This window comes from Schistocerca americana, chromosome 1, assembly GCF_021461395.2.
Source record: "Schistocerca americana isolate TAMUIC-IGC-003095 chromosome 1, iqSchAmer2.1, whole genome shotgun sequence".
In the NCBI taxonomy this organism is placed as follows: Eukaryota; Metazoa; Arthropoda; class Insecta; order Orthoptera; family Acrididae; genus Schistocerca; species Schistocerca americana.
In genome coordinates, this window is record NC_060119.1 from 515,947,573 (window position 1) to 515,973,107 (window position 25,535).

The 25,535-nt window shown below is 36.8% G+C and overlaps 1 protein-coding gene across 1 annotated transcript; it reads left to right on the forward strand.

Moving 5' to 3' along the window:
* Positions 1-2,806: 2,806 nt before the first annotated feature.
* LOC124624530 (eukaryotic translation initiation factor 3 subunit I) lies at positions 2,807-22,160 on the forward strand. Its single transcript, XM_047149112.1, has 6 exons — positions 2,807-2,959; positions 3,081-3,327; positions 14,487-14,639; positions 14,881-15,008; positions 21,176-21,376; positions 21,864-22,160. Exons 1-6 carry the CDS (start codon positions 2,957-2,959, stop codon positions 22,110-22,112), a joined length of 981 nt encoding a protein of 326 aa, XP_047005068.1. The 5' UTR covers positions 2,807-2,956; the 3' UTR covers positions 22,113-22,160.
* The last annotated feature ends 3,375 nt before the right edge of the window (positions 22,161-25,535 follow it).

The following is a 25,535-nucleotide window of genomic DNA, read 5'->3' on the forward strand; positions in this document are numbered from 1 at the left end:
TTTAAATTAATCTTTAGGACATCGTAAACAGTGTCCTACATATCACACATAAATTTTGAAACTGTATTTTTCAGAACTTTGTATATGTCTAACTATTGGGAAGATGTAATTGTCAGATATCACGCACTGAACTGTCATTTCTAGTTTTACTTATGGGAGAACTGCATCTTTAATGTGAGTATGGGATTTTCAATAGAGCTTGAACCAAACCTCTAGAAATATGGGTAGTCGAAATTAGCTTTCATTATCCGAAAGTGTTTCACCTGTGAGTGTTCGGGCTTACATAGCTGGGATGATTGGTGGTGACCCCGAAAATCATGATTACAAACGCTATGTTTTGCTCAATTTATTTCAAGTTGTGCAGATATATGTCAGGTAACCTTCAATGACAGTCATTCAGAATATATGTGAAAGATAAATACGAAGTTTAGACTAAGACACTCTGAACACCTGAAACACTAAAAAATGGAGACAAATACACCACAGTTGCAGACCACTTCATGTAACAGAATCATTACCCTCCTGGCATAAAGAAGGCAGCTAATGTCCACCTAGCACAACCCAAAAAAGAACCACAACAATAATCATAAGCATAAGATATGAGATCCTTCTCACTTTAAGAAATGATTTTTTTAAGTTTATAATTTACACCTAAAGTTTCCAATAAAAATTTTACTGTGCTTTGGAGTAAACATGACCTGCGATTTCAGTCCATAGATTCAAACTATCAGTTACAGTATAACCATTCTTGTAGTGGTATACTGATCCGAAAATGTCGGCCATCCCCAGCTGACGTTGTTTGGCAGTGGAATCCACCCATGTTGGTGCCACTGTGACCACAGTCTAGATGGGTGTGTCTTGCTCCAGTAAAACGCCTGGTCACTTTGACGTTTCAGACCTGCAACAAGCTTCATATGACTAGCTGCCGTTCAGTGTACATGCCCAGCTGCAAAGCAGATGAACGGATGATGCAGAACCTTGTGGTCGAGTGGAATGTGATTGTATATTCATAGCTATAAAAGTTGTGTGCTTTTGCTCATGTTGATCTGTCAGTTATTTATATTCACTAAATAAATTTGCAAGTATACTAAAATGGCTGACTGTTATTAAAGGGTAAAAATATGGTACGAATTACATTTCAGTGTGCTTAAGAACTTTTGCCAGGCAGAAAAAAAAGCGTTTGGTTATTATTTTCGTAGCACATGTGTGTTGCCCCATAGCAGAAGTAGATCCAGGATTAAACACTAGTCAACATTTCTTATAATGTGTGTGGTTAAGTTATCATTGTGCATTACATATTGAGAAATATATTACGTTATTGAGGCTTTTCTCCCAAAATTAATACATCAAGGCCACATCAAATACTACTGGCAAATTGACGATCACTTTAAACATATTTATACAACTATCTTAAATGTACCTTTTACAGTGTGTCTATAAATTACATTAATTTCATAAACATTTCGCTGTAAGCATTTGGTGTTTGATATGAAACACTTACATTTTCTAGGTATCTGTGTCACTGGTAAAGGTAATTGATTGTCACCTTTATCCCAACAAAGGTAAAACTACTAAGATTTATTCATTCGAAAATTGAAGTCTAGCTTGCTATCATATGTAGTGTCATGAATGTGTACAGAACATCCTTGTGATAATGACTCACCCAAATTTTGTTTGCTTTCGGAATAAGACATTTTTAGCATACAATAGTAATACAATTATTGCTGTAAATCACTAGAAGGGTGGTGTATATGTTTCAATCACATATTCAGTATTCCTTTGAAAGCTTTATGCTGTTTTCCTTTGCCACAGAAATACGATTAGTGTAAAGTATATTTTCCACAAAGACTAATACAAAGACAAAAATGTTAACAGAAGAAAGTGTAGTAAGTAAGTAAGTGTTTTTCATACAATGGTTGCTAATTTGTGAACGATGAAATCACTTTTAATAGCTTGCTATATACGCGCTGTGTGTGTGCCTACTATCCCAATTTGAGATTTAGTTGTGTGACTAGCTGTCTGATTAAGCATATTTATTAACTCCATCACTGCGTTTGTGATGAAATACGTAAATAGCTTCACCTTCAATGTGATTTAAAATTTGGATGTCTAGTGAAAAAACAATTCAGAGTACCTACTATCCCTACTGTCTTTCCCACCTTAAATATGGTGTCATATTCTGAGATAATTTGGCAGCAATTAAGCGAATTTCAGAATATAAAAAAAGGCCATTAGAATCATAGAGAAACCTACCTAGCCTAGAAACCCCTGTGAAGACCCTGCTTAAGAGCTCAAGTTCTCTGCATTTACCGGGTATCTACATTAAGGAGACTCGTTTATTAAAACTAACGTTAGGGGCAGACTGTTTAAACAAGGACAATCATCACCGTAACATTGTTGTTGTTGTAGTTGCTGTTATCTTCAGTCTGAAGACTAGTTTGAATCAGCTCTCCACTTTGCTCTATCATGAGCGAGCCTCTTCATCTCTGAGTAACTTAACTATTACAGACCACATGACTTTGAACCCGCTTCCTGTATTCATCTCTTTGATAGCATCAACTAAATATTTAAAAAAAGGAAAGTCCAAGAGCAAATATTGAACAACAGAAACGAATCCAAAAAATAACAAAGAAAGCAGACGGAATGATGATAAGCAAGCGATATGGGAGTAGACAAGCGTCGCACACATCTCAACAGCTACTTTCAAAATGGTTAAACAGGCGCATACAGGTGGTCTCTGAAGCCGTGCGGGTATGGTCATGTGACTTCAATTTCCGGTCCGAAACGTCAGGGCAGCCAGGCGTTTTACTGGCGCGAGACACTCCACAGACTAAACTGCTCCACGTTCCTAAATACGATCTTTGTAATGAAATATCTTTACGATTAGAGTATTTGACAGTTTCTGCTGCATGTGGGTATTGGGTACGAGACACTTGTATTCGCAAGGCTTGTAGATATGGTAGTGTATTTATTATTATTATTATTGTTATTCACCTGTAAGAGCTGATTTACCTTTGATTGTTGCAAATGTGGACTTTGTGTTTGGATATTTAACACGTTTTATTATGAACCTATTTCAGAAACCCTTATTGCTCCACGGACATGATCGTCCCATCACACAAATTAAGTATAACAGGGAAGGGGATCTACTGTTCTCAGCATCTAAGGGCCAAGAACCGAACGTTTGGTATTCTGTGAATGGAGAACGGCTCGGCACTTTCAATGGTCACTCGGGAGCAGTATGGACGATAGATGTCAACTGGGATACCACACGTTTTATGTCGGGGGCTGCTGACAATACAGTTAAACTATGGGACTGTGAAACAGGTAAGTAGTTATCGTCAGGATGAAGCCATGAAATAACGTACTCATTTTAAATGCCTTTGCTATTGGATTTGTTCTCTCGTCACTCTTTAATTCATTGTATTTCACTTCCGACAAGTTTATGATGCTAATCTTCTTGGGATCGTTGAATGCCTGAGGAGTCTATATGGATTTTTGCAATTCCCTGCTTATTGCAGACTACAGTTCTCATTACAAAATTGTCAAGCCTTCCGTGTCCACTTGTTGACATACTGCCTATTAGATGTTGGCCTATTGCTGCCAACATACGCTTCTCTTTTGTCATATCCCTAGTATTTTAGAATTCATAGACTGTTTTATTTACCATTTTATTTCATTTCTCTTGCCTTTGCCCTTTTATGTTATTTCTCTTGTTGTAATTTTTGTGTGTCATTCATTTTGTTCTGTTGACATTCCCCACTAATGTGTAAACATGTTACTTATGGTCCACTGGAATGTTAGTATCTCAAACACAGGGGAAATTATTTTATTTACAGTGCATTAGGCATATCATCTATGTTAGTATGTTTCACCATCATCCATGCTGCTCTGATTTTCTGTGCAAGTCTTCTGTACAGCAGCTGGCAGCAGAAGTTTGAGCGCTAGTGGGGTTATCATTCATTCACAGTGTTCTTTAAATCCTATTGTCCAGAAGAGAATTCAGGTATGTGGAAGGAATGAAGAAGGCAAATTATAACTGCTTCCTTGTTTCTTAAAAAGAACTAAAATATGAAAAAAATGCATGCAGAAATATGCAAATACATCATGCCAGTGGGTGCATCCTTGTTGAAGCATATAGGTACATACGAAAATATTGGTATGCCTATGTCGGAGCACCACTTAAATAATTTGACAATTCAGAGGCTTCTTTTACCAGGATACAGATTAGCTGGCTGTTTTTCAAGGAGTTCCTTTTGGAATAGGGGAGTGGGTGTGTATGTAAAAACCAGTATTCCATTTGAGTCCATAGATGTATCATGGCACTGCACTGAACAGATACTTGAATGTTCTGCAGGGGCAGTTAAATTTAATGAAACTAAACTTGTATTTGTTGTTGTTTATATTAGGTCACTGGAAATACGGAAGCGTCCGATCCTGCCCGTCTGCTTTGACCCATGACATCACAATTATTGCAGAAATGACCATAAACAACGATTCCAATATGGCACATATAAAGTTATTACATACACATTATGACAACGAAAATACATGGAAAAACAAACACACACACCTTCCACAAAAAGCCTAATGACACTAACGGGACAAGCGTGGGAAATAGGGGGTTTTTGGGTGGGGACAAACTAAATATAAACAAATTTAGATACCCACCCCCATACAAAACCACACAAAACGACGAAAAAAACTGACATTACAAATCTCCCCAAATACCACTAAACACAATATCATCTGGAATCGGACACTTCCCTTGACCTATATAGCTCAACAGCAGCTCCCGATCCCATAAATTAGGACCTAACCCTTCCCTTGACCTACATAGCTCAAAAACATCTCCCGATATCAGTACCAACATTCACAGCCACACATTGGGATCGAACACTTCCCTTGACCTCTTATCCTTACGACATCTCCACATACAGCTGTACGTGGTCTGAGACGCCGGAACTTTAAGTAAGCCTCATTTCTTCACAACATACTGAACACTTCACGACTTCATCCAAAAGTCCGAATAGTTGAGGAAATTTTATTAGAGACAATGCACTGTCCCCCATCATAGCTGACAACCGAAAACTGTTGACCCTGTCAGTCATATCCATACCTACCAAAGACATAAAAAAAGCAATTTACCAAAATTCACACACGACGCCACACTCGCAAACTAAACCAAAAATATCACCTAACACACCACCAGAGAGCACCACCGATCACATCAAAGCGACACCTACAAACACACCACTCTCACGAACTAAATTCCCCGCCGTCGTGGCGTCACACACCACAACAGCCTTACGTCATGGGTCAAAGCCGATGGGTGGGATCAGACGCTCTTGACTTCAGAGCATTTCTGCTCAAGCTTGAGAGGGTTCTTGATTCACTTTGTAGGAAGTACTAGAAATTAGCTATATGTGGTGACTTCAATATTAATTTTGTATATGATTGTGCAAGATAAAGGATGTTGGTAGATCTCCTAAATTCATATGATCTGATGCAGACTGTGTTTTTTCCATCTAGTTTGCAGGGGAAGAGTAACACAGCGATAGACAGTATTTTTATTCATTCTTCATTACTAGATGGGCATTCTGTTAGTAAAAGGGTGAATGGCCTTTCAGATCATGATGCACAAACTATATAGGAAAGTTAATCCAACAGCAATAGTGTTTTTAAACCTTTTCAAGGAACAAGAGTGGCAGGGTGTTTATACTGCCGACAACACAGATTATAAATACTGCTTTCCTTAAAACATTTCTCATGCTCTTTGAGAGTTGCTTTCGATTACAACTTCCTAAACAGGGTACTAGCAGTAGTAGGCGGCACAAGTGGCTAACAAGTGGGGCAAGTACGTTATGTAGAACAAAGTGGGAATTATATCAAAATGTTAGAAGTAGTCACAATTAAGCTATAGTAGCCCATTAAAAACAGTACTGTAAGGTGCTGAAAATTGTTGTTATGAAGGCAAAGAGTATGTGGTATGCAAATAGAATAGCTAATTCACATGATAAAATTAAAACCATTTGGTTAGTTGCGAAGGAAGTGTCTGGTCAGCAGCACAAGGTCGACGATATAACGTCAGTTCGTAGTAAAAATATTTCTGTTACTGATGAATCAGATATATGTACAGTATTTAACAATCATTTTCAGAGCATTGCTGGTGAATTAAATAAAAATTTAGTTTCTTCAGGGAATCATATAACTTTCTTGGCAAATGCCTTTCCAAGACTGATGTCTGAAATACTCCTCTGATTGATGTCTGAAATACTCCTATGTGATACAAACAAGGGGGAGATTGAGCCAATAATTAAATGACTGAAGACTAAGGACTCTCATGGTTATGATGGAGTGCCTAGCAGAATATTAAAGTACTGTGCTGCACATGTTAGCCCTGTATTTAGCCATATTTGTATTTTTTCCTTTAGGAATGATCAGTTTCCTGGACTGTTAAAGTACTGGGCAGTAAAGCCACTTTATAAAAAGGAAGAAAGGGATAATGTTGATAATTTTAGACCTATTTCTATGCCATCAGTGTTTGCTAAAGTTATTGAAAAGGCTGTGTATGTAAAGATAATTGATCATTTTGTATTGCATGTACAGTTTGCCTTTAGATCTCATTTAAGAACTAAAAATGCTATATTCTCTTTTCTTTGTGAGGTACTGAATGGGTTAAACAAAAGGTTTCGAACGATAGGCATATTTTTTGATTTACCTAAGGAGTTTGATTGTATTGATTACAAAATATTGCTCCAGAAGTTGGACCATAATGGAATAAAGGGAGTAGCTCACAATTGGTTCACCTCTTACTGTAGCAACAGACAGCAAAAGGTCATTATTCACGATGTGGCTATGATGTGGAGTCTGAGTGGGCTACGGTCAAGTGGGGGGTGCCACAGGGATCAGTTGGGGCCACTCATGTTCCTTATTTATATAAATGATATACCTTCTTGTATTACAAGTAACTCTTAAAATATTTCTTTTTGCTGATGATGATGATGGTGGCAAGGGATGTTGTGTGCAACATTGGCTTGATTTCAAATAGTGCAGTTCATGGCTTGTTGAAAATAAACTAACACTAAATCACAATAAGACTCAGTTTTTACAGTTTCTAACACACAATTCAACAAAACCTGACGTTTTAATCTCACAGAATGGGCATATGATTAGTGAAACTGAACAGTTCAAATTTCTAGGTGTTCAGATATAGTAAACTGTTGTGGAAAGCCCCCTTTCAGGATCTTGTTCAAAGATTTAACGCTGTAATTTTTAGTATTATATTTTGGTGTAACTCTTCCCATTCTAAAAGGATATTTTTGTGCAGTATACTGCTGCATCCATTTTCAATAAGATACCACTTGAATTCAAAAATTTTAGCAGTAATCCGTGCACTTTCAAATCAAAACTGAAGAATTTCCTCATGGGTAACTCCTATTCTGTTGAGAAGTTCCTTGAAAAATTAAACTGATTCTTGTTGTATTGTTGATTGCGTTTCCTTAAATTTATTAAGTTACTTTTTTCGGGTTCACAAACATTTTATTTTCATCTGTTATTACTTTTATGTTGTAATTTCATGTACTGACATGTTCCATGATATTGGAGATTTGCTCCTCAATTTGGTCCTACAGAACTTGAAGTGAAAAAAAAGTAATCTTAAATTTAGTCAGATACATGTAGAGTTTAGTTCCAAATTGGGCTTATATATTCTGTTCGTTCATAAAATGTTATGTTGTCCCATTCTTCATTATTTTCAGATTCCATTTCCTCTTGTTTTGTTTTCCTTACATTAACTTTCATATCATATATATTCTCAAGTGGCTATGCTGTGCCCATATTGAATTGCATGGTCTAAAATTACCAAATTCCATGGTTGAAAACTTCTAATTTGTCTGTGCTTTTTACGGTGTAACTGTACATCACTGAGCAAAGTGTTATATGTCTTCATTTGACTCGCCCTCATATTTAACAACCATGTCTTAACTGTAAGTGAAGAAATTGATTAGAATAGTTCGAAAGAAAAAGCCATGTGGTACATGAAAGAGTCTGTTTTGAGAAATCCTAGTCAGATCAATTTTCATCTAACAACCTCTTGTGAAATAAGGAAAATCATTAAAACTTTGAAAAATAAATGTTCTGTGGGTTATTCCATGTCAAGTCATTCAGGCTATGACACCCATTATCTAGTTGTGAACTGAGATTTTGTGTACTGCCTTTGTATCTCATATCATGAACTTTTGCCATTTTTTATTGCTTTATGTACATTCTGTTGGTAGCAATTGCGGAAAGTTTGATGCAGTGTGTTACTTCAAAGCAGACTGTAAAAATTTGAAAATTGGCTGCAGTTTTTAAACAAAAAATGGTATGCTGACAGTTTTTTCTCTGAATATCCTTTCAGACATGCAGTTACTGAAAACATGTTAGAATTGTCCAATTAAATATTTGTAAATTTTACTTACTTTTATTGTTAAATTAGAAAAATATTTTGGACAATTGCCTCCCCTCTGGAAAACTGAAAAAATTAGAAAGTTGTCTACAAACAATAAGGTTTCGTCACAAAAAATGCACGCACACACACACACACACACACACACACGGAGAGAAATACAATTACTACCCAATAGACATTAACAACATAAGTACACATAACAATATCCAAATTGCACAAAAATGACAATAGATGAAATAAAATTACACATTATAAAATAGGGCAACTTGTATGTTACATGACATATGAACACTTTCTTACCTCTGTCATAACCAAATTAACTCAGTGTAAAAAATATATAGCATTTTGTTTATAATATTTAAGCATTTTGTCAAAAGTCAATATTGTCAACACTGCACAAAATGTTGGTGCTTCAATCTTCATTCAAGTTGATTCAGAACTACACATAGGACGAGACACTTTGATGCTTAGATAATATTTTTTGTGTGAGAACAACTTTTCTTCCACCAACTTTGAGGACTCTTTGTTCAGAGAATAAATATGACCTGTTGCTGTGATGATATCAACTTCAGACAGAATATGAGAGAAAGAAACATCATTATCAGGCCAATAGGACTGGGATGGTCCATGAGGATGCATGAACCTTACTGTAACATCTCCTTCTTCCCGATTCACCTTCTCAACAATTCCCAAATACCAAGAAGAGTCATAGCACATGCAGCATAGCAGTTGGGTTGCACATTGTATTCTGGAATTAGTGGCGGAAGTGGTTCTGAGAAATCATGTACGATAGTAAAATCTGTATCACAGCTTTGCCTTTTTGCTCCAATCTTGGTTGGTGATACTGATACAATGTGATGCATAGATCATGTTCCACGAATTGTTTTTGCACCCTATGAAGCGCTGGGAAAGGTAATGTCTGACTTGTACCATTTCATCTTTTGAAACAAAGAGAACTGAAATGCCTTGCAGGTTCTTGCGACATAATTCAAATACCTGTGAAGCTGTAAGTTTTTTAACTTTATAAACTCTTTGCAAAGTTGCTTTTGTGACAAGTCTTTTAATAGTGGCCACCAATACCATCACAGGGAGATTTGCCATTGCTGGTAGTAAAAAAGGACCAGCTGCACTTTATGTTGCAGTCATGTTCATGGTAGCAGATATTTCTGAAATTATTACAGTTTTTATATTGTGCAGCACAACCATCAGTGAAATATTAAACATACGCAAGATGAATTTCTGGAAATTCAATAGAGTCTTCTGAGTCTCTTACACCAAGGCAATATCATGTTGTAGATAGTCAGAAACAATACAAATTCTTTTTGCATGCAACTGTTTGTCCTTTTTGTAATATATATGGGCAGTGTGAAGAGTGCAGCTGCCATTGTTCCATCTTTAACAACAAAATTGAGAGTTTCACTGAAATCCATTAAAATTAACACTGATCCTTCGTCAAGTGTTTCCTTCTTCATTTTCAGATAATATGTGATTGAGAAACAAGAGTGAGGAGTAAGTTTTCAATTTTCTTAATAAGGGTGTCACAGAATTCTGATGGAGAAGTGATTTGAACAGTTAGTCATTCTATCAGTTGATGCCCATTGACTGTACTGAATCATCTCATCAGGATCATAATTTTCTATTTCATTTTCTAAGTGGGTTTGAAGCAATGAACCGGTGGGGCATTTTTCACACAGACGAAGCATACAGGCTTGGTTGTTTGTATCACATGTTATTATTTTAATTAGATCTTGGTATGTTTCTTTAATAGAAATGGAATTTAGAAGCAATTTAACGTTTTGGTGTAAATGCACACACATACGGTATGTGTTCCTGATGATCCTGCAAGTATACGGTTTTGGTCAAAGAGAAGCAAATTTTGAGAATCCTCCTCTCTCTTCAGGGTACTTTTTTTTATAGAGAGAATACAGTTCAGTTAAATTACTTAAAGCAAGACACTTTTGTTATTAGGTATTTTGCTGGTGCTCACTTTGCCATTTTTCCCAGGCATTATTCGTGTGTTTTCATCGTCCAAATAGAAACTCTTTACTTTTTGCACTGTATCATGTGGCAATGTCTTTCCTCTTTTCTGCTCAGCCATCAATGAAATACCCTTCTCCATTAAAAGAGCTCTTGATTGTCGCACCAAATATTCAGAAACCTGAAATTTGGAACTGACTTTCTGTCGAGACCAAGTTGGCGGCACAAGAGTAAGTACCTAAATTTTTTCACTATTATTTGCATATTCAATTTTCTGTTTGATTTTGTTCGTGAGTTGTTCATGTTGTTTTGCCTTTTCTTCCAGTTGTGTTAAATCACTGTCAGGGACAGTGCTTGTATCATCAGCCAACTCATCTTGATATGTATGTGAAATTTTAGTTTTCAGAGCCCCAGCTGCTGATTACAATTTTGGTTTGGCTGCTGTATGCCAACTATGCCAAGCAACTGAATGCAGCTTTGCAGGAGATACTCCTAAGCTAGTATTGAGCCCAGATTTTTCAGGAGTCTGCACCTTCGCATTACTGTCATTTATATAGTCTGGTGATGAGTCATCACTTGCTTGTTTTTCATTAATAAGTTTGATACAGGTTGGGCACATTTTCTCCCTAGGAATAATGCTAAAGCCTGTCATTTTGAATGTATTTGCCTTTTCTAAACTAATTACACGCAGTCCAGATGAAAAAGATCGTTTGTGACACTTGAGGGGATTACAGCAAATTTTCGTATGCAGAGAGACTCTGCGCAGGTACTTGAGTTTAACACACACATATGAAACACTTAAATCACAGTATGAATGACTGTTGCTTCGCCATAATAAAAGTTCTTGTTCTTCACTGGTCAGTTCATTCACACAAGTCAGGGCGTTACCATATATATCTTGCAGATACTGTCCAAGAAAACACTGTCCACTTGTACTTTCCATACTGCTTCAGTCATATAACCAATATTTGTCATAAAGAATTCAAAAGATGATTGGTTTAACCTAAAAAGTAATTAAATAATGAAAAATCATTCTATCCCATTGTTTCGTTACAAAAGTATTTCATATTATTATTGTAATATTAGGGGACTTCTTTTTGTTTTGTAATGAATAGTTACGAACTGCAACAATTTAACTTTTAATTAGTAGTGGCAATAAAACAGTGGTCTCAGATATGATGTGTTCCTAAAGAAATCCAGTGTAGCCAACTTCTGCAATTTAGTGGTGACATGGTAGTCATTAATTAGCAACTTCAATATTTCTTTTACAATAACATTGTTTTCCACACTTCCGATTATTTCTACAAACTGATTCATTTTTGTGACATGTGGAATATTTTAAATAATATTGTAAATTTTTCAAAAGTATCTATGAGGGGGCAATACCTTAAAAAAATTATATCCTTGCATGGTTTTTGTTTAAAAGAAATTATTTACAATTTTTTCTTAGATGGATATTCAGTACAGGAAGCATGGCTATAAAAATAAAAACTTTCCTCTTCACCTAAAAAAAAAAAAAAAGAATCAAGCTTCCACTGCAAAAACTCTAGGAACTACTGCATTTTTAAATTATAAAGGAGCTCGTCTATGAATTCCTGAATCTATACAACTTCTTTTTATCATAAGTGAAAAAGTAGTTGACCTGCAACAGTTACATTTTGGAAATGTGAATATATCTAGGTAAACTTCCACTGCCTAAAATTTCAAAGATTTGTGTGACGATAGGTGTCATTTCGTAAAATAATGGTATGACTGACATACCTGTAGCTTTTGCTGGCACTTGGCAGAAGTGATGCTACAGTTCTAAGAATTCTCTTGCTATGGTGAACAGTGTGGATACTGGAAGGGTAATATATTTACAGATTTTAACCAAACATTGTTATAAGTGTAAATCAGGGAATGAACAAGGGCATATCTGTGACAGAAATTATGACAGAACAAGTGGTGGTATGGAGGCCTCTGCAGCTATTGAAATTTTTAGTCGATCTGTGAACAAAAGAGGAATGTGCTTGTAGGCGATGGAGACTCAAAAGCATATAACAGTGTAGTAGCTGCTCAGCCTTATGGTGTGTAGGTTATCACAGAACTGTAATGTGTTGGTCATGTCCAGAAGAGGATGGCACCAGGTTGAGAAAGTTGAAACAAAGTTGGAGGGACAAGAAACTTTCTGATGGTAAAACCATAAGAGGCAGGCTGACAGGCAAAATGATTGATGAACTACAGCATTATTACAAAATGGCCATTAGAAATAATACTGAGGATACATATATGTCTGCTTGTGTCTGTATGTGTGGATGGATATGTGCGTGTGTGCGAGTGTATACCTGTCCTTTTTTCCCCCTAAGGTAAGTCTTTCCGCTCCCGGGATTGGAATGGCTCCTTACCCTCTCCCTTAAAACCCACTTCCTTTCGTCTTCCCCTCTCCTTCCCTCTTTCCTGATGAGGCAACAGTTTGTTGCGAAAGCTTGAATTTTGTGTGTATGTTTGTGTTTGTGTGTCTATCGACCTGCCAGCGCTTTCGTTCGGTAAGTCACCTCATCTTTGTTTTTATATATAATTTTCATTCACTAGAGTTCTAATTTTTGGAACTCCTCAGGACCGATTCTGTGTGTTATATAAGTTTGTGTGTTTCGTCTGTCTGAGAAGGCTTCAACCAGCCGCTAAATAATATCAAGCAGTCTTTGTTTCTCTTAAGTGCCACTCAAAACCTCTGAGGTGAGTAGCAGGGTCACTCAGACTCCAAGGTGCCCACAACAGACCTACTCTCTTTTCAACTTTCCACAACTTACGCTGCTCTCTTCTCTGAGAAAGAAACCTATGTTTTCAAAAGCTAGGAGAGCACGTGTGCATTGCCTGCCAGTTGTACTAAATATTTCACACTGTAAGGCTAAGTACCACCCAGTTTTCTTTCTTTTCCTTTTTTTTTTTTTTTTTAATTCTCTTAGAGATTCAAAGTGTGTGCAGAGTGTATGTGGCCTCTAATGCATTTATGATCAAATATTAAGTTAGCGATAGGAATAAACACTAGCTTGTAATATGATCAAATATTAAGTTAGCGATAGGAATACACACCAGCTTATAATATTGATGATGAGACAGCAGCTTTCCTGGGAGAGATAAAAAAGCACTTAGTTTTTAAATGTAGTTGTATGATTATGACTAAAAAAATTTAATGTGTATTAATGTTAGCAGTAGGCACATATACATGTCATGTATGCTGCCTTATTCCACAATATTTGAAGAAGAGAATTATTCAAATTATCTGCAGAACATGTAACAGAGACCACTCCACACCTTTCCGCTTACTGCTCCTGCTGTGGAATCCTAAAGTTAACACTTTCCTTCCAAAAATATATTGTTCTGTTGCTTCTTCAGTTGGTATGTTGTATATTTCTTAATCTTTTTTAATTTCTTGTATTAAACAGGGTTGCATTTTCTTTCTCCTGAGATACAAGACCGTTTTTCCAGCCAATAGCTATTCATCCTGTATGAATGTGAAAAAGTAAACTTTTCCTAAGCTGTGTTCTGCATCCACCCATGTTTCGTCAAGCCAAATGATACCAAAATGTGTACCTACTAATTCCTTGAGAAAACAGCACTGCCAGCCTGTAATGTCTTGGCGTTCCGTTAATAACTTGTTGCCACAAATATGATGAAATCGCAACTTTTTCATTACTTTTAGGAAGGACGACTTACTACTTTGAAACAGATCCACTGCTGCAAGAGTGGCATGTAGCTATTTAAGTGTCACACTTCTTCCTTCAGTAATATGCATATATTTTATGATGAATCATATCTTCCTGAAAAGAGTAGAGATTTGTGACCCTGCTCTCAAGGCAGCTCTTCTTGCCAGGTATCACCAATTAGATTACTTGCCTGATTCTTCTTTTGTGAATTTCTCCTTGCTCATTCTTATCACTGATCATTCTCTGATTTTTAGAGGAGCTCCAGTTCGCACCACCATCACCACCACAATGATTTTCTGCCAAGGAACAAGTCCCCCCTGACTTATTTGCAGCAGTTCGAGCATCCAATAAATTTTTAATTTTATTTTCAGGTGTTAATATTGGAACAGTCCCTGCCAATTCCTCTGTTCGAACCTGTGCCTTTAGTTACAGTGCTACAATGGCAGTGTACTCAACAGATAAACACTATGGATTTAACTGTGAAATACATGTTATAGATGTGAGAAATGCTGACAATTCAATTGGTAAGCTATTATTTATTCAAAGATATGGCAACTTGAAAGTTTCTTATGTACAATGTGTAATAATGTAAGTTGCATAGTTTAACTTAATGTGAAATATGTGGATTTAGTTTCACATCTTTCTACTAAACTTCGAAAAATGTTGAAACATTTTACACATCATTCAAACTGATTGTGATTTTAAATTATTTGCTTGTCAATCTTTATGTATCAAAATCATAAAATGACTTAATTTACAAATCAGGCCAGCAGGAACCCATATTGAAGTTACCTGTTACTGGACCAAGAGTGACGTCAGCAGTTTGGGGAATACTAGATGAGACTGTAATAACAGGGCATGAAGATGGAGTTCTTCGCTTGTGGGACTTGAGAGTGAGTTTATTTTTTATTTCTGTTTGATGAAGTCTGTGGCATATGAAATGCTGCTATGCAGAATTGATCAGATAAATTACTTACAAGGGAATCTCCCCATCACACCCCCCCCCTCAGATTTAATTATAAGTTGGCACAGTGGATAGGCCTTGAAAAACTGAACACAGATCAGTCGAGAAAACAGGAAGAAGTTGTGTGGAACTATGAAAAAAATAAGAAAAATATACAAACTGAGTAGTCCATGCATAAGATAGGCAACATCAAGGATAATGTGAGCTGAGGGGCACTGTGGTCCCGTGGTTAGCGTGAGCAGCTGCAGAACAAGAGGTTCTTGGTTCGAGTCTTCCCTCGAGTGAAAAGTTTAATTTTTTATTTTCGGACAATAATTATCTGTCCGTCAGACCGTCCGATGCGAGGTAACTGCGCCCTAGTATGGGGATGCTACACCTAAACAAACATCGAAAGGTAGAAGAGTCTTTTTACCCATTCGCCAAGTGTACAAGTTATGTGGGTCGACAACATTTTCCTGTCATGTGACGCACATGCCGTCACTAGTGTCGTATAGAATATATCAGACGTGTTTTCCTGTGGAGGAATCGGTTGACCTATGACCATGCGATCAAATGTTTTCGGTTCCCATTGGAGAGGCGCGTCCTTTCGTCTACTAATCGCACGGTTTTGCGGTGCGGTCGCAAAACACAGACACTAAACTTATTACAGTGAACAGAGACGTCAATGAACGAACGGACAGATCATAACTTTGCGAAAATAAAGACAGTAAACTTTTCACTCGAGGGAAGACTTGAACCCAGGACCTCTCGTTCCACAGGTGCTCACGCTAACCACGGGACCACAGCGCTCCTCAGCTTGTACTCTCCTTGATGTTGCCTATCTTATGCATGGACTACTCAGTTTGTATATTTTGCTTATTTTTTTCATAGTTCCACACAACTTCTTCCTGTTTTCTCGACTGATCTGTGTTTAGTTTTTCAAGGCCTATCCACTGTGCCGATTTATAATTAAATCTGAGGGGGGTGCGATGGGGAGGTTCCCTTGTTAGTTCTAAGAAGAGGGCCATTTGAAAAGACTTTCAGTAATGCATAAGAATTAAATGCGATAGAGTTTTGCTATTTGCTGTAAGTATTAATGTGTCTCAGTTCACTCATTGTTGTTGGTAATGGAGGTACATATATAGTCTTTTATAAACCCCCACAAGAAATAATCACTTAGTCGGGTGCGTTGACCTGTAATGTAGGGCTGAATCATTTGTTTCAGTGCGACCAATCCATTGTTCAGTAACCCTTTGGTTTAAAATGCCAGCACTTAAACCATGTAAGACTTGAGTGTTCACTCTTTGCAACAGTACATTTTTCACACACATATCTCAAATAAAACAATAGTTACTATTTTTTGATACACACTTTATATTCTGTCAAACACTGGATTTGCGTTAAATTATTCATGACAGTCCTCGCTCTGCAGATCTGTGGTGTGTATGTTACTTTGTCCTAAAAAATTCTAGTTGTCAAGACAGGTATGAGGTTGTTCCTCAAGGATATGTTTTAAGTGTTAACAAATTGATTGTAGCAATTACATAAATGGTTCAGTTTGTAATGCATTTCTCATTGTGAGCGAGTGCTAAATTTGCATCTGTTAGAGGTTGATTGAATGTGTAGATGGACAGAGTTTTAAAGTATTATTAGAAACTGCCAAATTCTATGGTATTTTCAACTTCAGTTAAGTCCAAAGCGGAGATTCTGCTCTCAGTTTTAAAAACTGTGGGATATTTCTGATCTGTAGGGCTATACATTCACTGTACTGAAATTTCTCAATCACAGCTCAAGGTGTAAATGAATTGGATCTGCTCCAGTTCACCCAAGGAGAAGACCTCACAGCAGTTGGAATTTTATAGTTTTTTATACTTATAGAATTAGAAGTCAAAAGCTCAAATATAAGCCAAAACTGTGTCCTGCTAAGCACATATTTTGTGTCCTTAGTTACATGCATTTCATATACGAGGGTTGGAACTTTAATAGTGGAAACTATTTATTTACAGCTAATACAAAATAGATACATACTTCAAAGTTTTACTGACCTTCAAAGTAGTCACCAGCATTGTGTATAACCTGTTGCCAGTGATGTAGAAGCTATAGGATACTCTTAGCAGTGCCAGTTGTGTTGACAGTTCGAGCAGCACTGTATTGTCTGACGAATTTGTAGCAGCTCTGAAGCGAATGCCGTGAAGTATTTCCTTCAGTTTAGAAAGCGAACTGAACTCACGAGGGCTTAAGTCAGGGGAGTGCAGTAGGTGGTATAGCACTTAGCAGCCCCGTCAGTCAAACAAATCGGTAACAGCTTGCACTGTACGTGCTTGAGCATCGTCCTGCAAAATGATGGTCAGATTCTGCAGAAAGTGTCATCACTTCTGTCTCTAAGCTGGTCGTAGGTTGTGTTCCGAAAATGAACAGCATAGAGACAGAAGTGATGACACTTTCTGCAGGACCTGACCATCATTTTGCAGGACAATGCTCAAGCACATACAGTGGAAGCTGTTACTGATTTGTTTGACTGATTGGGCTGCTAAGTGCTACACCACCTACTGCACTCCCCTAACTTAAGCCCTTGTAAGTTCAGCTCGATTTCCAAACTGAAGGAAACACTCCATGGCATTCATTTCAGAAATGTTAAAAATTCATCGGGCAATAGACCGCACCACTCGAACTGTCAACACAGCTAGCACTGCTAAGACTATCCTATGACTTCCACATCGCTGGCAATGGGTTATACACAATGCTGGTGACTACTTTGAAGGTCAGTAAAACTTTGAAATATGTATCTATTTTGTACGAGCTGTAAATAAATAGTTTCCACTATTAAAGTTCCAACTGTCGTATATGCTGCCGCTGTTCTGGATGAGTTGTTGTGAAGAATAAAGTCACTTGGTATTCCGGCTAAGTAGGATGAATGGGGAGAAATTATAGAGGAAGCCCCTCAAGGACCAATCATGGGCTCTTTACCATTTTACTTTATCTTAATTATTGGCCATTGTATTTTAATCAGGAGGCAGAATTAGGCCTGTTTACTGATGATAAATATTGTTGTGGAGCCGAGCTAAGATACAACAGAGAGAATAGTAAATGAATTTTTAAAAGTTAATGATTTCACACAATTGGGCTACTTTTAAACATTGAAAAATCGCAGCTCATCCAGTTTCATACTGTCAGAAATTTCCCAACTCCTATTAAAGTAATATACCAACAAGAAGTAATAAACAAGGCAGAAAAATTCTAATGGCTTAGGCGCACATATTGATTAAAGCTTAAACTGGAAACTGTACAGTTGACTTGTAAAATATTTAGGTTAAGTGACTTATACCGTAAGAATAATTGCCGAATTTGGTGATATAAAAGTAACTTAACGTATTTTGCACATTTTCATTCACTGATGCCATATGAGATTAGGCAAAATGTATGTATAGCGCAGAAGAAAGTAATTAGAGAAGTGTGTGTACCTGATACTCGTACTTCTTGCAAGTATCTCTTTAAGCAGCTGGAAATACTAACCACAGCCTAGCTTGCGAAATTTATGTACGACCTGAGTTTGACAGTGACAGAGATATTCAACAATACAACACTAGAGGGAAAAGTTTTGTATTACCCTGTAATGAATCAATCTAACATTGGCACAGAAAGGGGTGAAATATACAGCTGTAAAACTTTTAGATAATCTACCAATGGAAATAAAATGAGAAGGCAGAAGTCTTTTCAAAAGTAGATTAAAGATGTTTCTCCTTAACTACTCATTCTATACCAGTGGTCTATACTTGAATAGAAGAACCAACCAAGTGCAGGTAATATTACTGTTCTTTAGGGAGGATGGAGTAACTCAGTAGCTTGATTGGTGAGGTAGCCCAAAGTTATTTTAGATTAAGGTATAAAAAAGATCTGTAATCAGACTTTGTTAGTACCCCCTAAGCTGTTTTACTGTATTTCCTGAATACCGTCTAAAGTACTTAAATTTCTACCCTTGCATTTGAGGTCATCAAATTCGAAAAACTCCAGATTCTTTACTACTTTTGTGTTTGCCTTCATTAAAGTTTTTTCAGTTCGAAAAAAAATGTTGGGCTGATTTAGTACTTTTTTATTTTTATAATGTGAATGTATTTTAATGCTTCTTTTGTTTTCTGAGTTTCATTGCAGTGAAAGTACTGATTTAAAATTGTGTAGATTGTGATATGTTTTATAACAGAACTGATCACTCATTGTCGTCTTTAGCATGCCTATTTTGCTGCAGGTTGTAAATGAAGTGATTACTCAATCATATATATAATTTTTTATGTATTTTTTTTTTTTAATGTTGTCAACAGTTCAAACATATGCTTTCAGTGAATAATGCCTCACTGAAAACAAGTTTCAGTAGGGAGCACCATTTTCAGGTTTACATAGAAGTATATTATAATAAAAATATCATGCTAATACAAAGACCTACACCCATTGCCAGTTTACAGTTGTCTTCGTCAAGAAAATTAATGTTTAAACCTTCTTCTTTTTTATGTCAGATGTTCTCCATATCATGCAACACAGGCCTGTCACAGTTATACAACATACATTAATAAGTCTAACATTTGCAAATGGGTCTTCTGCTGTCATGTGGACAGTAGAATCCCCATTTGCAGATATTAGATCTATTGGTGCATGTCATACTATTGTGACAGATCTAACAACAAAAATAATAAATTTTTGACAGTATAAGGTAATTGGCTAGATAAAAAAATCTACTCACCAAGTGGCGGCAGGAGAACACACATATAAAAAATGGTTTGAGTGCAAGCTTTCATAGCCAGTGGCTCCTTCTGGTACAAGGGCTGAAGAGGAAGGAAGAGGGATGAATGAAAAGGACTGGAGAGGTTTAGGAAAAGGAGCAGAGTTTGAAAAAGTCACCCAAAAACCCTGGATCAGGGCAGACTTACTGGACGGAATGAAAAGAAAAGACTGGTTGTTGGGGTCTGCACTGAATGAGATTTGAAAACCTGAGAGCTTAAAGGTGGAAGACAGGGTGATATGCAAGACAGATTACTGCAAAAACATCATGCTTGAGGAATGAGAGGGAAAATGTAAGTGTGTTGTACATAAGAGTTAGGAGGGAGATGGCAAAAATGAATAGTCCAGGAAGTGAAAGATGTAAAAAAACTAAAATGGAGTGAAGAAAGGAGTAGTTACTGTGAAGAAACAAATGCTGATCAGGAAGAAATTAATATAAATTAAAGCCAGATGCCAGGAGGGTGGTGAGAACCAAGGACATGTTGTAGCGCTAGTTTCTACCTGCGGAGTTTGGAGAAACTGGTGTCTGGGGCAAGGATCCGGAAAGTGCATGTGTTGAAACAGGCACCGAGCCCACAACTATCATGTTGTAGAGCATGCTCTGCAACAGAATAGTGTTTGTTGCTGGGCATAGGCAGAGGGTGTAGGGTGTATACCAGCCATCCGGTAAGTCTCACATGACCCAGGGTGACTTTTCCGAACACTATCCCTTTTCTTAAACCTCTGCAGTCCTTTTCTTTCACACCTCTTTCTTCCCCTTCAGCCCTTCTGCCAGAGGGAGGAGCCACTGTCTCTGATAGCTTGCATATGTAAATTCTTTTTTTGTAAGTGTTCTCTCCTGCTGCCGTTTGGTGAGTAGATTTCTTATCTATCCAATTATTGTGACAGATCTGTGTGTTATGTAATGTGGAGAATGTGTGACAGCAGTACAGAAGGGTCTGATGTTAATTTTCTTGGCCAAGGCAACTGTTAACTTGAATATAATGCATTACATGTTAACATATCCCACCAAGACATTTTTATTATAATGTATTTTTATGTAGGTTTGAAAATATTTCCTGCTGAAACTAGTTTTCAAAGAGCGTTACTCACTAAAAGCCGCACGCACATGGTGAAAGCATGAATTTATTAAAGGGTATGGTTTTGGTGGCAGTTGTTGTAATGCAGTTGGGATCTGTCATGTAATAAGTGGGTTTGTGAGCTATTTATATTCAGTGTAACAATGTTTGTACACACATTAGAGTGCATATCAAGAATTCTCCTTGGTTCAAAGTGAAATGATTAGTGAAGTGTTTATTTTTTCTGTTATAAAATGTAAGTGTACTAGCACTGATTTTTTTTCCCCAGTCCTGCAAAGAAAGGGCCTCTGTCTCTGACCACACTAGGTCAATTAATGATATGCAGTTGAGCAAGGATGGAACAATGTTTATAACTGCATCAAAGGACCACACTTCAAAATTATTTGATACGGATACACTGATGTGTCTGAAGTGCTACAAAACAGATCGACCTTGCAATAGTGCTGCAATTTCACCTATAAAGCACCATGTAAGTCAATTTCCATATTTAACACTTCAATGTTGATTCCTCAGCTAATAACCTCACTATATTAAGAGTAAATTCTAAGATATTGGTACATAGAGGGCAAGAACCGGTCTAGTGTGTAAGATACAAGCTGGCATGAAGGTTACCAGTCAGTAAAGGTGTTATTGCTATAATTTTTCCCTCTGCTGGCTCCTTTAACTTTCTGGGTAACTCATGTTCGATCAACTTCATTTGATTGTATATGGAGCCTGAAATATTCAAATTTTTAGCCTCTTGCCAATGAAGCTACAAAGCTATAGGGTGGTGTGTTCAAATGTGTCATGAGTTTAAAGTCATTTTTCGAAAAGCTCTTCTTTTGAAAGTATATGGTAGGTTCTGCTTAGTGTTCAATATATTTTTTGTCTTATATGTAAAGAAACCTTTAAGATTATTTCTTCTTTTATTTGTTGATATGTCTTTGTTACATTATAATTGTGAAACGATATTCCAGGTTGTGCTTGGTGGTGGTCAGGAAGCAATGGATGTAACAACCACATCAACAAGATCTGGAAAATTTGAATCTAGATTCTTCCATCTTATATTTGAAGAGGAATTTGCACGTGTGAAAGGTCATTTCGGTCCTATCAATAGCGTTGCATTTCACCCTGATGGGAGAAGTTTCAGTACAGGCGGAGAGGATGGTTATGTCCGCATTCAAAGCTTTGATCAATCATACTTTGATTTTACTTTTGATTGTTGAATCTTATATTAAGGTGTATCATATACTAAATAAATTTTGTCAAGTAAATACTTTTTTCATCTAAAATTTTCCACATTTTATAAAGTCTACATTTTATTTTCCTGATCAACTGATAGTAACAATTTCCTCTCTAACTGTATACAAAATTGTAAATTCTAGTTTCTTAAATGTGGCACCAAAATTCCTGCTTAGGATAGAGATAATAGAATCAGTTATGCAGCTTATTACTGAAAAATATTGGTTTTTAGGTATTTCAGTTTACCATATATGTATATTAGGACCACTTGCTGTTACTGTAATAAGAGTGAGAGGATTTGCTGATTATAACTACAGTTAATTTCATAGATTGGAAGGATATTAAGTGCAGCAAAACATGAATTTAGAAAGTTAGATATGTGAGTCTTACACAAGACAGTCAGTTTGAGGACTTTTTCCTGAAATGTTTGCAGTTTTTCATACTGTGTTGTTGTTGGGGATGAATGAACTTAACATGCTGTAAAGTGATAAGTTAGCTTTTTGTATTAACCAAAAATGAGGATTGTTTCCAAAAAAGCATTGTGGTGTTCAACTCAACCTTTGGGTTGAAGAAAGCCATGAGGTAGAAATTCCTTGTATTAGGGTGTAACTTAACCCCTATGGTTTTTTGAAGGATGTAACCATAAGGTAGGTAGTTCTGTTTTACATAAATGTGGCACTTAATTATGTTCTGCCGTATGTGAACATGTCGGGGCAAGCAGTAGCCTTGAATATTTCCATATCTGTTATGTATGGAGTTAATTAACTCTTACTGTTAGGAGCTGTGGCCAATGAATGATTGAATTGTTTTGGGAAAATTACATCTTCTGGCCCACATTTTCTAGTATTTCTTTGCCTTGCACTCTATACAGTGCTTGAAGATTAACTGTTCTCTATTTTTAAAACAATTCAGCAGGGATTAGCCGGCCGCTGTGGAAGAGTGGTTCTAGGCGCTTCAGTCCCGAACCGCTCAATTGCTATGGCCGCAGGTTCGAATCCAGCCTCGGGCATGGATGTGTGTGATGTCCTTAGGTTAGTTAGGTTTAAGTAGTTCTAGGGAACTGATGACCTCAGATGTTAAGTCCCATAGTGTTCAGAGCCATTTGAACCATTTTCAGCAGGGATTAGGTAATGTCCTTTTTCACCTGCATCCCTCTCTTGGGGCAGTCAGTAGAAACATCAGATTTAATACTGTATTTTTTTGCGTAGAAATAGACACCTTGTTCGTTGTTACATTTTATCACTTATTTTTGAGCAAGAATCCATCAGATATTTCTCTCTCTGTAAGTATGACTCCTTTTCATGACAAAAAATGTGGCTGTTAATTATAATGTTCTAATAAATCAAATAGGAAATGCCAAAATCAGCTGTGTGTTACAGAAAGATTGTGGCTTAGTTGTTACAGAACTGTGTGTTACTGGACATCTGAGGGGTTCCCTAACATTTTGCAACTGTTGTCTGTCGCTGCTCAGACTACCCTTGACCATCTTGTCACATCTTTATACATGTGTTTCAAAAAGGACTTACAACAATAGTTTCCATTTACAAGTGCATTAAACATTTCTAGAACTCTTGCAACAAATTTTTCATTGGCTTGTCTTACTCCAACAAAACCCTGATTTTACACTGTAAAAGGAACTTTAAAAAGTGGTGTGAATTATGGGAAATTGTGAACAGTGGGAAATTGCTTTTTAAGCATATGTTATAAAACATGAATAAGTAACTTTATTAATTGTACCCTCCTTTAATTTTAAATCTTTGGGTCTTAAGTTTTACTGTTCAAGAACATGTCAATAGTACATATTTCTTCACCAAAATATCTATCATTGTAGTTTGTTTCAGTTTATTCTGGTGGACTTTATCTGGTTTTCTTATTCAAGATACAGTGTGTCCCCCATAAAACCAGTACGGCTCATGTACCAATCAATCGCCTCTAATAGAATTGCTTCTGAAGAGGCAGCACTATCTCGGAAATTGGCTACACTGCATTTTATTGAAAAGTTGAGTGGATCTGTGTGTACAAGCTTCAGCCAGTGTGAGAAACTCGTGTTGTTGAGTTGTTACAGAAATGGGGCAGTTTGCATTAGAACAGCAAATTGATATTGTTAGGTGTTACATGAAAACAGGCTCCATCAAGGAATTTAAAGAAAGGTTTTGAGCGAAGTATCTTGGTAGAAAACTCCCCACAGCCAGCCCTATTAAAGATTTGTACAAGAAATGGAGGGCTGTAGGATTTGTTTAGAATGTGCAGAGGAACAGGCTACAGACAGTGAGGACCCCTGAAACCACAGGTGGAATTTACATAACATTACAAGAAGTCCTTAAGGAAGTTATTGAAGCAGATTGTGATGTATCTTATACATCATGCAGTTGTGTACTAAAAGATATGAAATTAAAAGCCTATCGTGTGAGTGTGGTGCAGGAGTTGAAATTTGAGGATCAGGAAGAAAGAGTTCATTATTGTAACTGGCTGTTAACATCAATTGTTAACAGTTACTTGGACCCCTTGCTTTACTTCATTTCAGATGAGATGTGGTTTTATTGGTCAGATTATGTAAATTCCCATAATTGCAGATCTTGGTCGCAGGAATAGGTGTTTGGTGTGTGTTGTCCAGCATGCACATTATCGGCCCCATAATTGTTAATTACATCTTAAACAATACCAGATATCTAGAGATCTTTGACTGCTTCAATGCTCAGTTAACAGATGCAGAGGAGTTGTATGTAGTATTCCAGCAAGATTGAGCAACTGCTCACACATCCAACCAAAGTGTGTCCCACATCACCAATGTGTTCCCTGAAGACAGATGTGTCACTAGAGTTCTCTGGCCCCCAAGGCCCCAAGATTTAAAATTGTGTGATTTTTATTTATGAGGCACAAAAAAAAAAACAAATTGGAAGCTGACAATCCTTGCACAATACATGATCTTAGATGGAACATTACTAGAGAAATTAACAATATCGTACCTGCAGAAATGAGTGATGTCTAGATGCCCATGGCCACCACTTCTAGCTTCTCTTATAAGCACGCAACTACAATTTTTTGACATTATTATTGTCTGTTGTTTGTTAGTTACTTCACTGCTACTTGAATCTCAAGCATGAAGCATGCCGGTTTTGTGTGGGAAACCCTGTATATACAAAAATTTTGATGTACACATCAAAAATTTAGCAAAAGTCTGAAAGCAATTACTGGCTGTGTACATATGTTACATGCATATGACACAAACTCCAGACAATAGGTATTTTAACTTTGAAGTATAAAATGTGCTGCATCATATTCTAAATAAAGAGTTTTTTTAAGAAAAATATATGGAATACAGATAGCAGTTAATAGATGATGATGACTGATTACATATTGTGGAGGACCCAATGAGAGTTCCATATTGACACTATGTTAACTGTGTG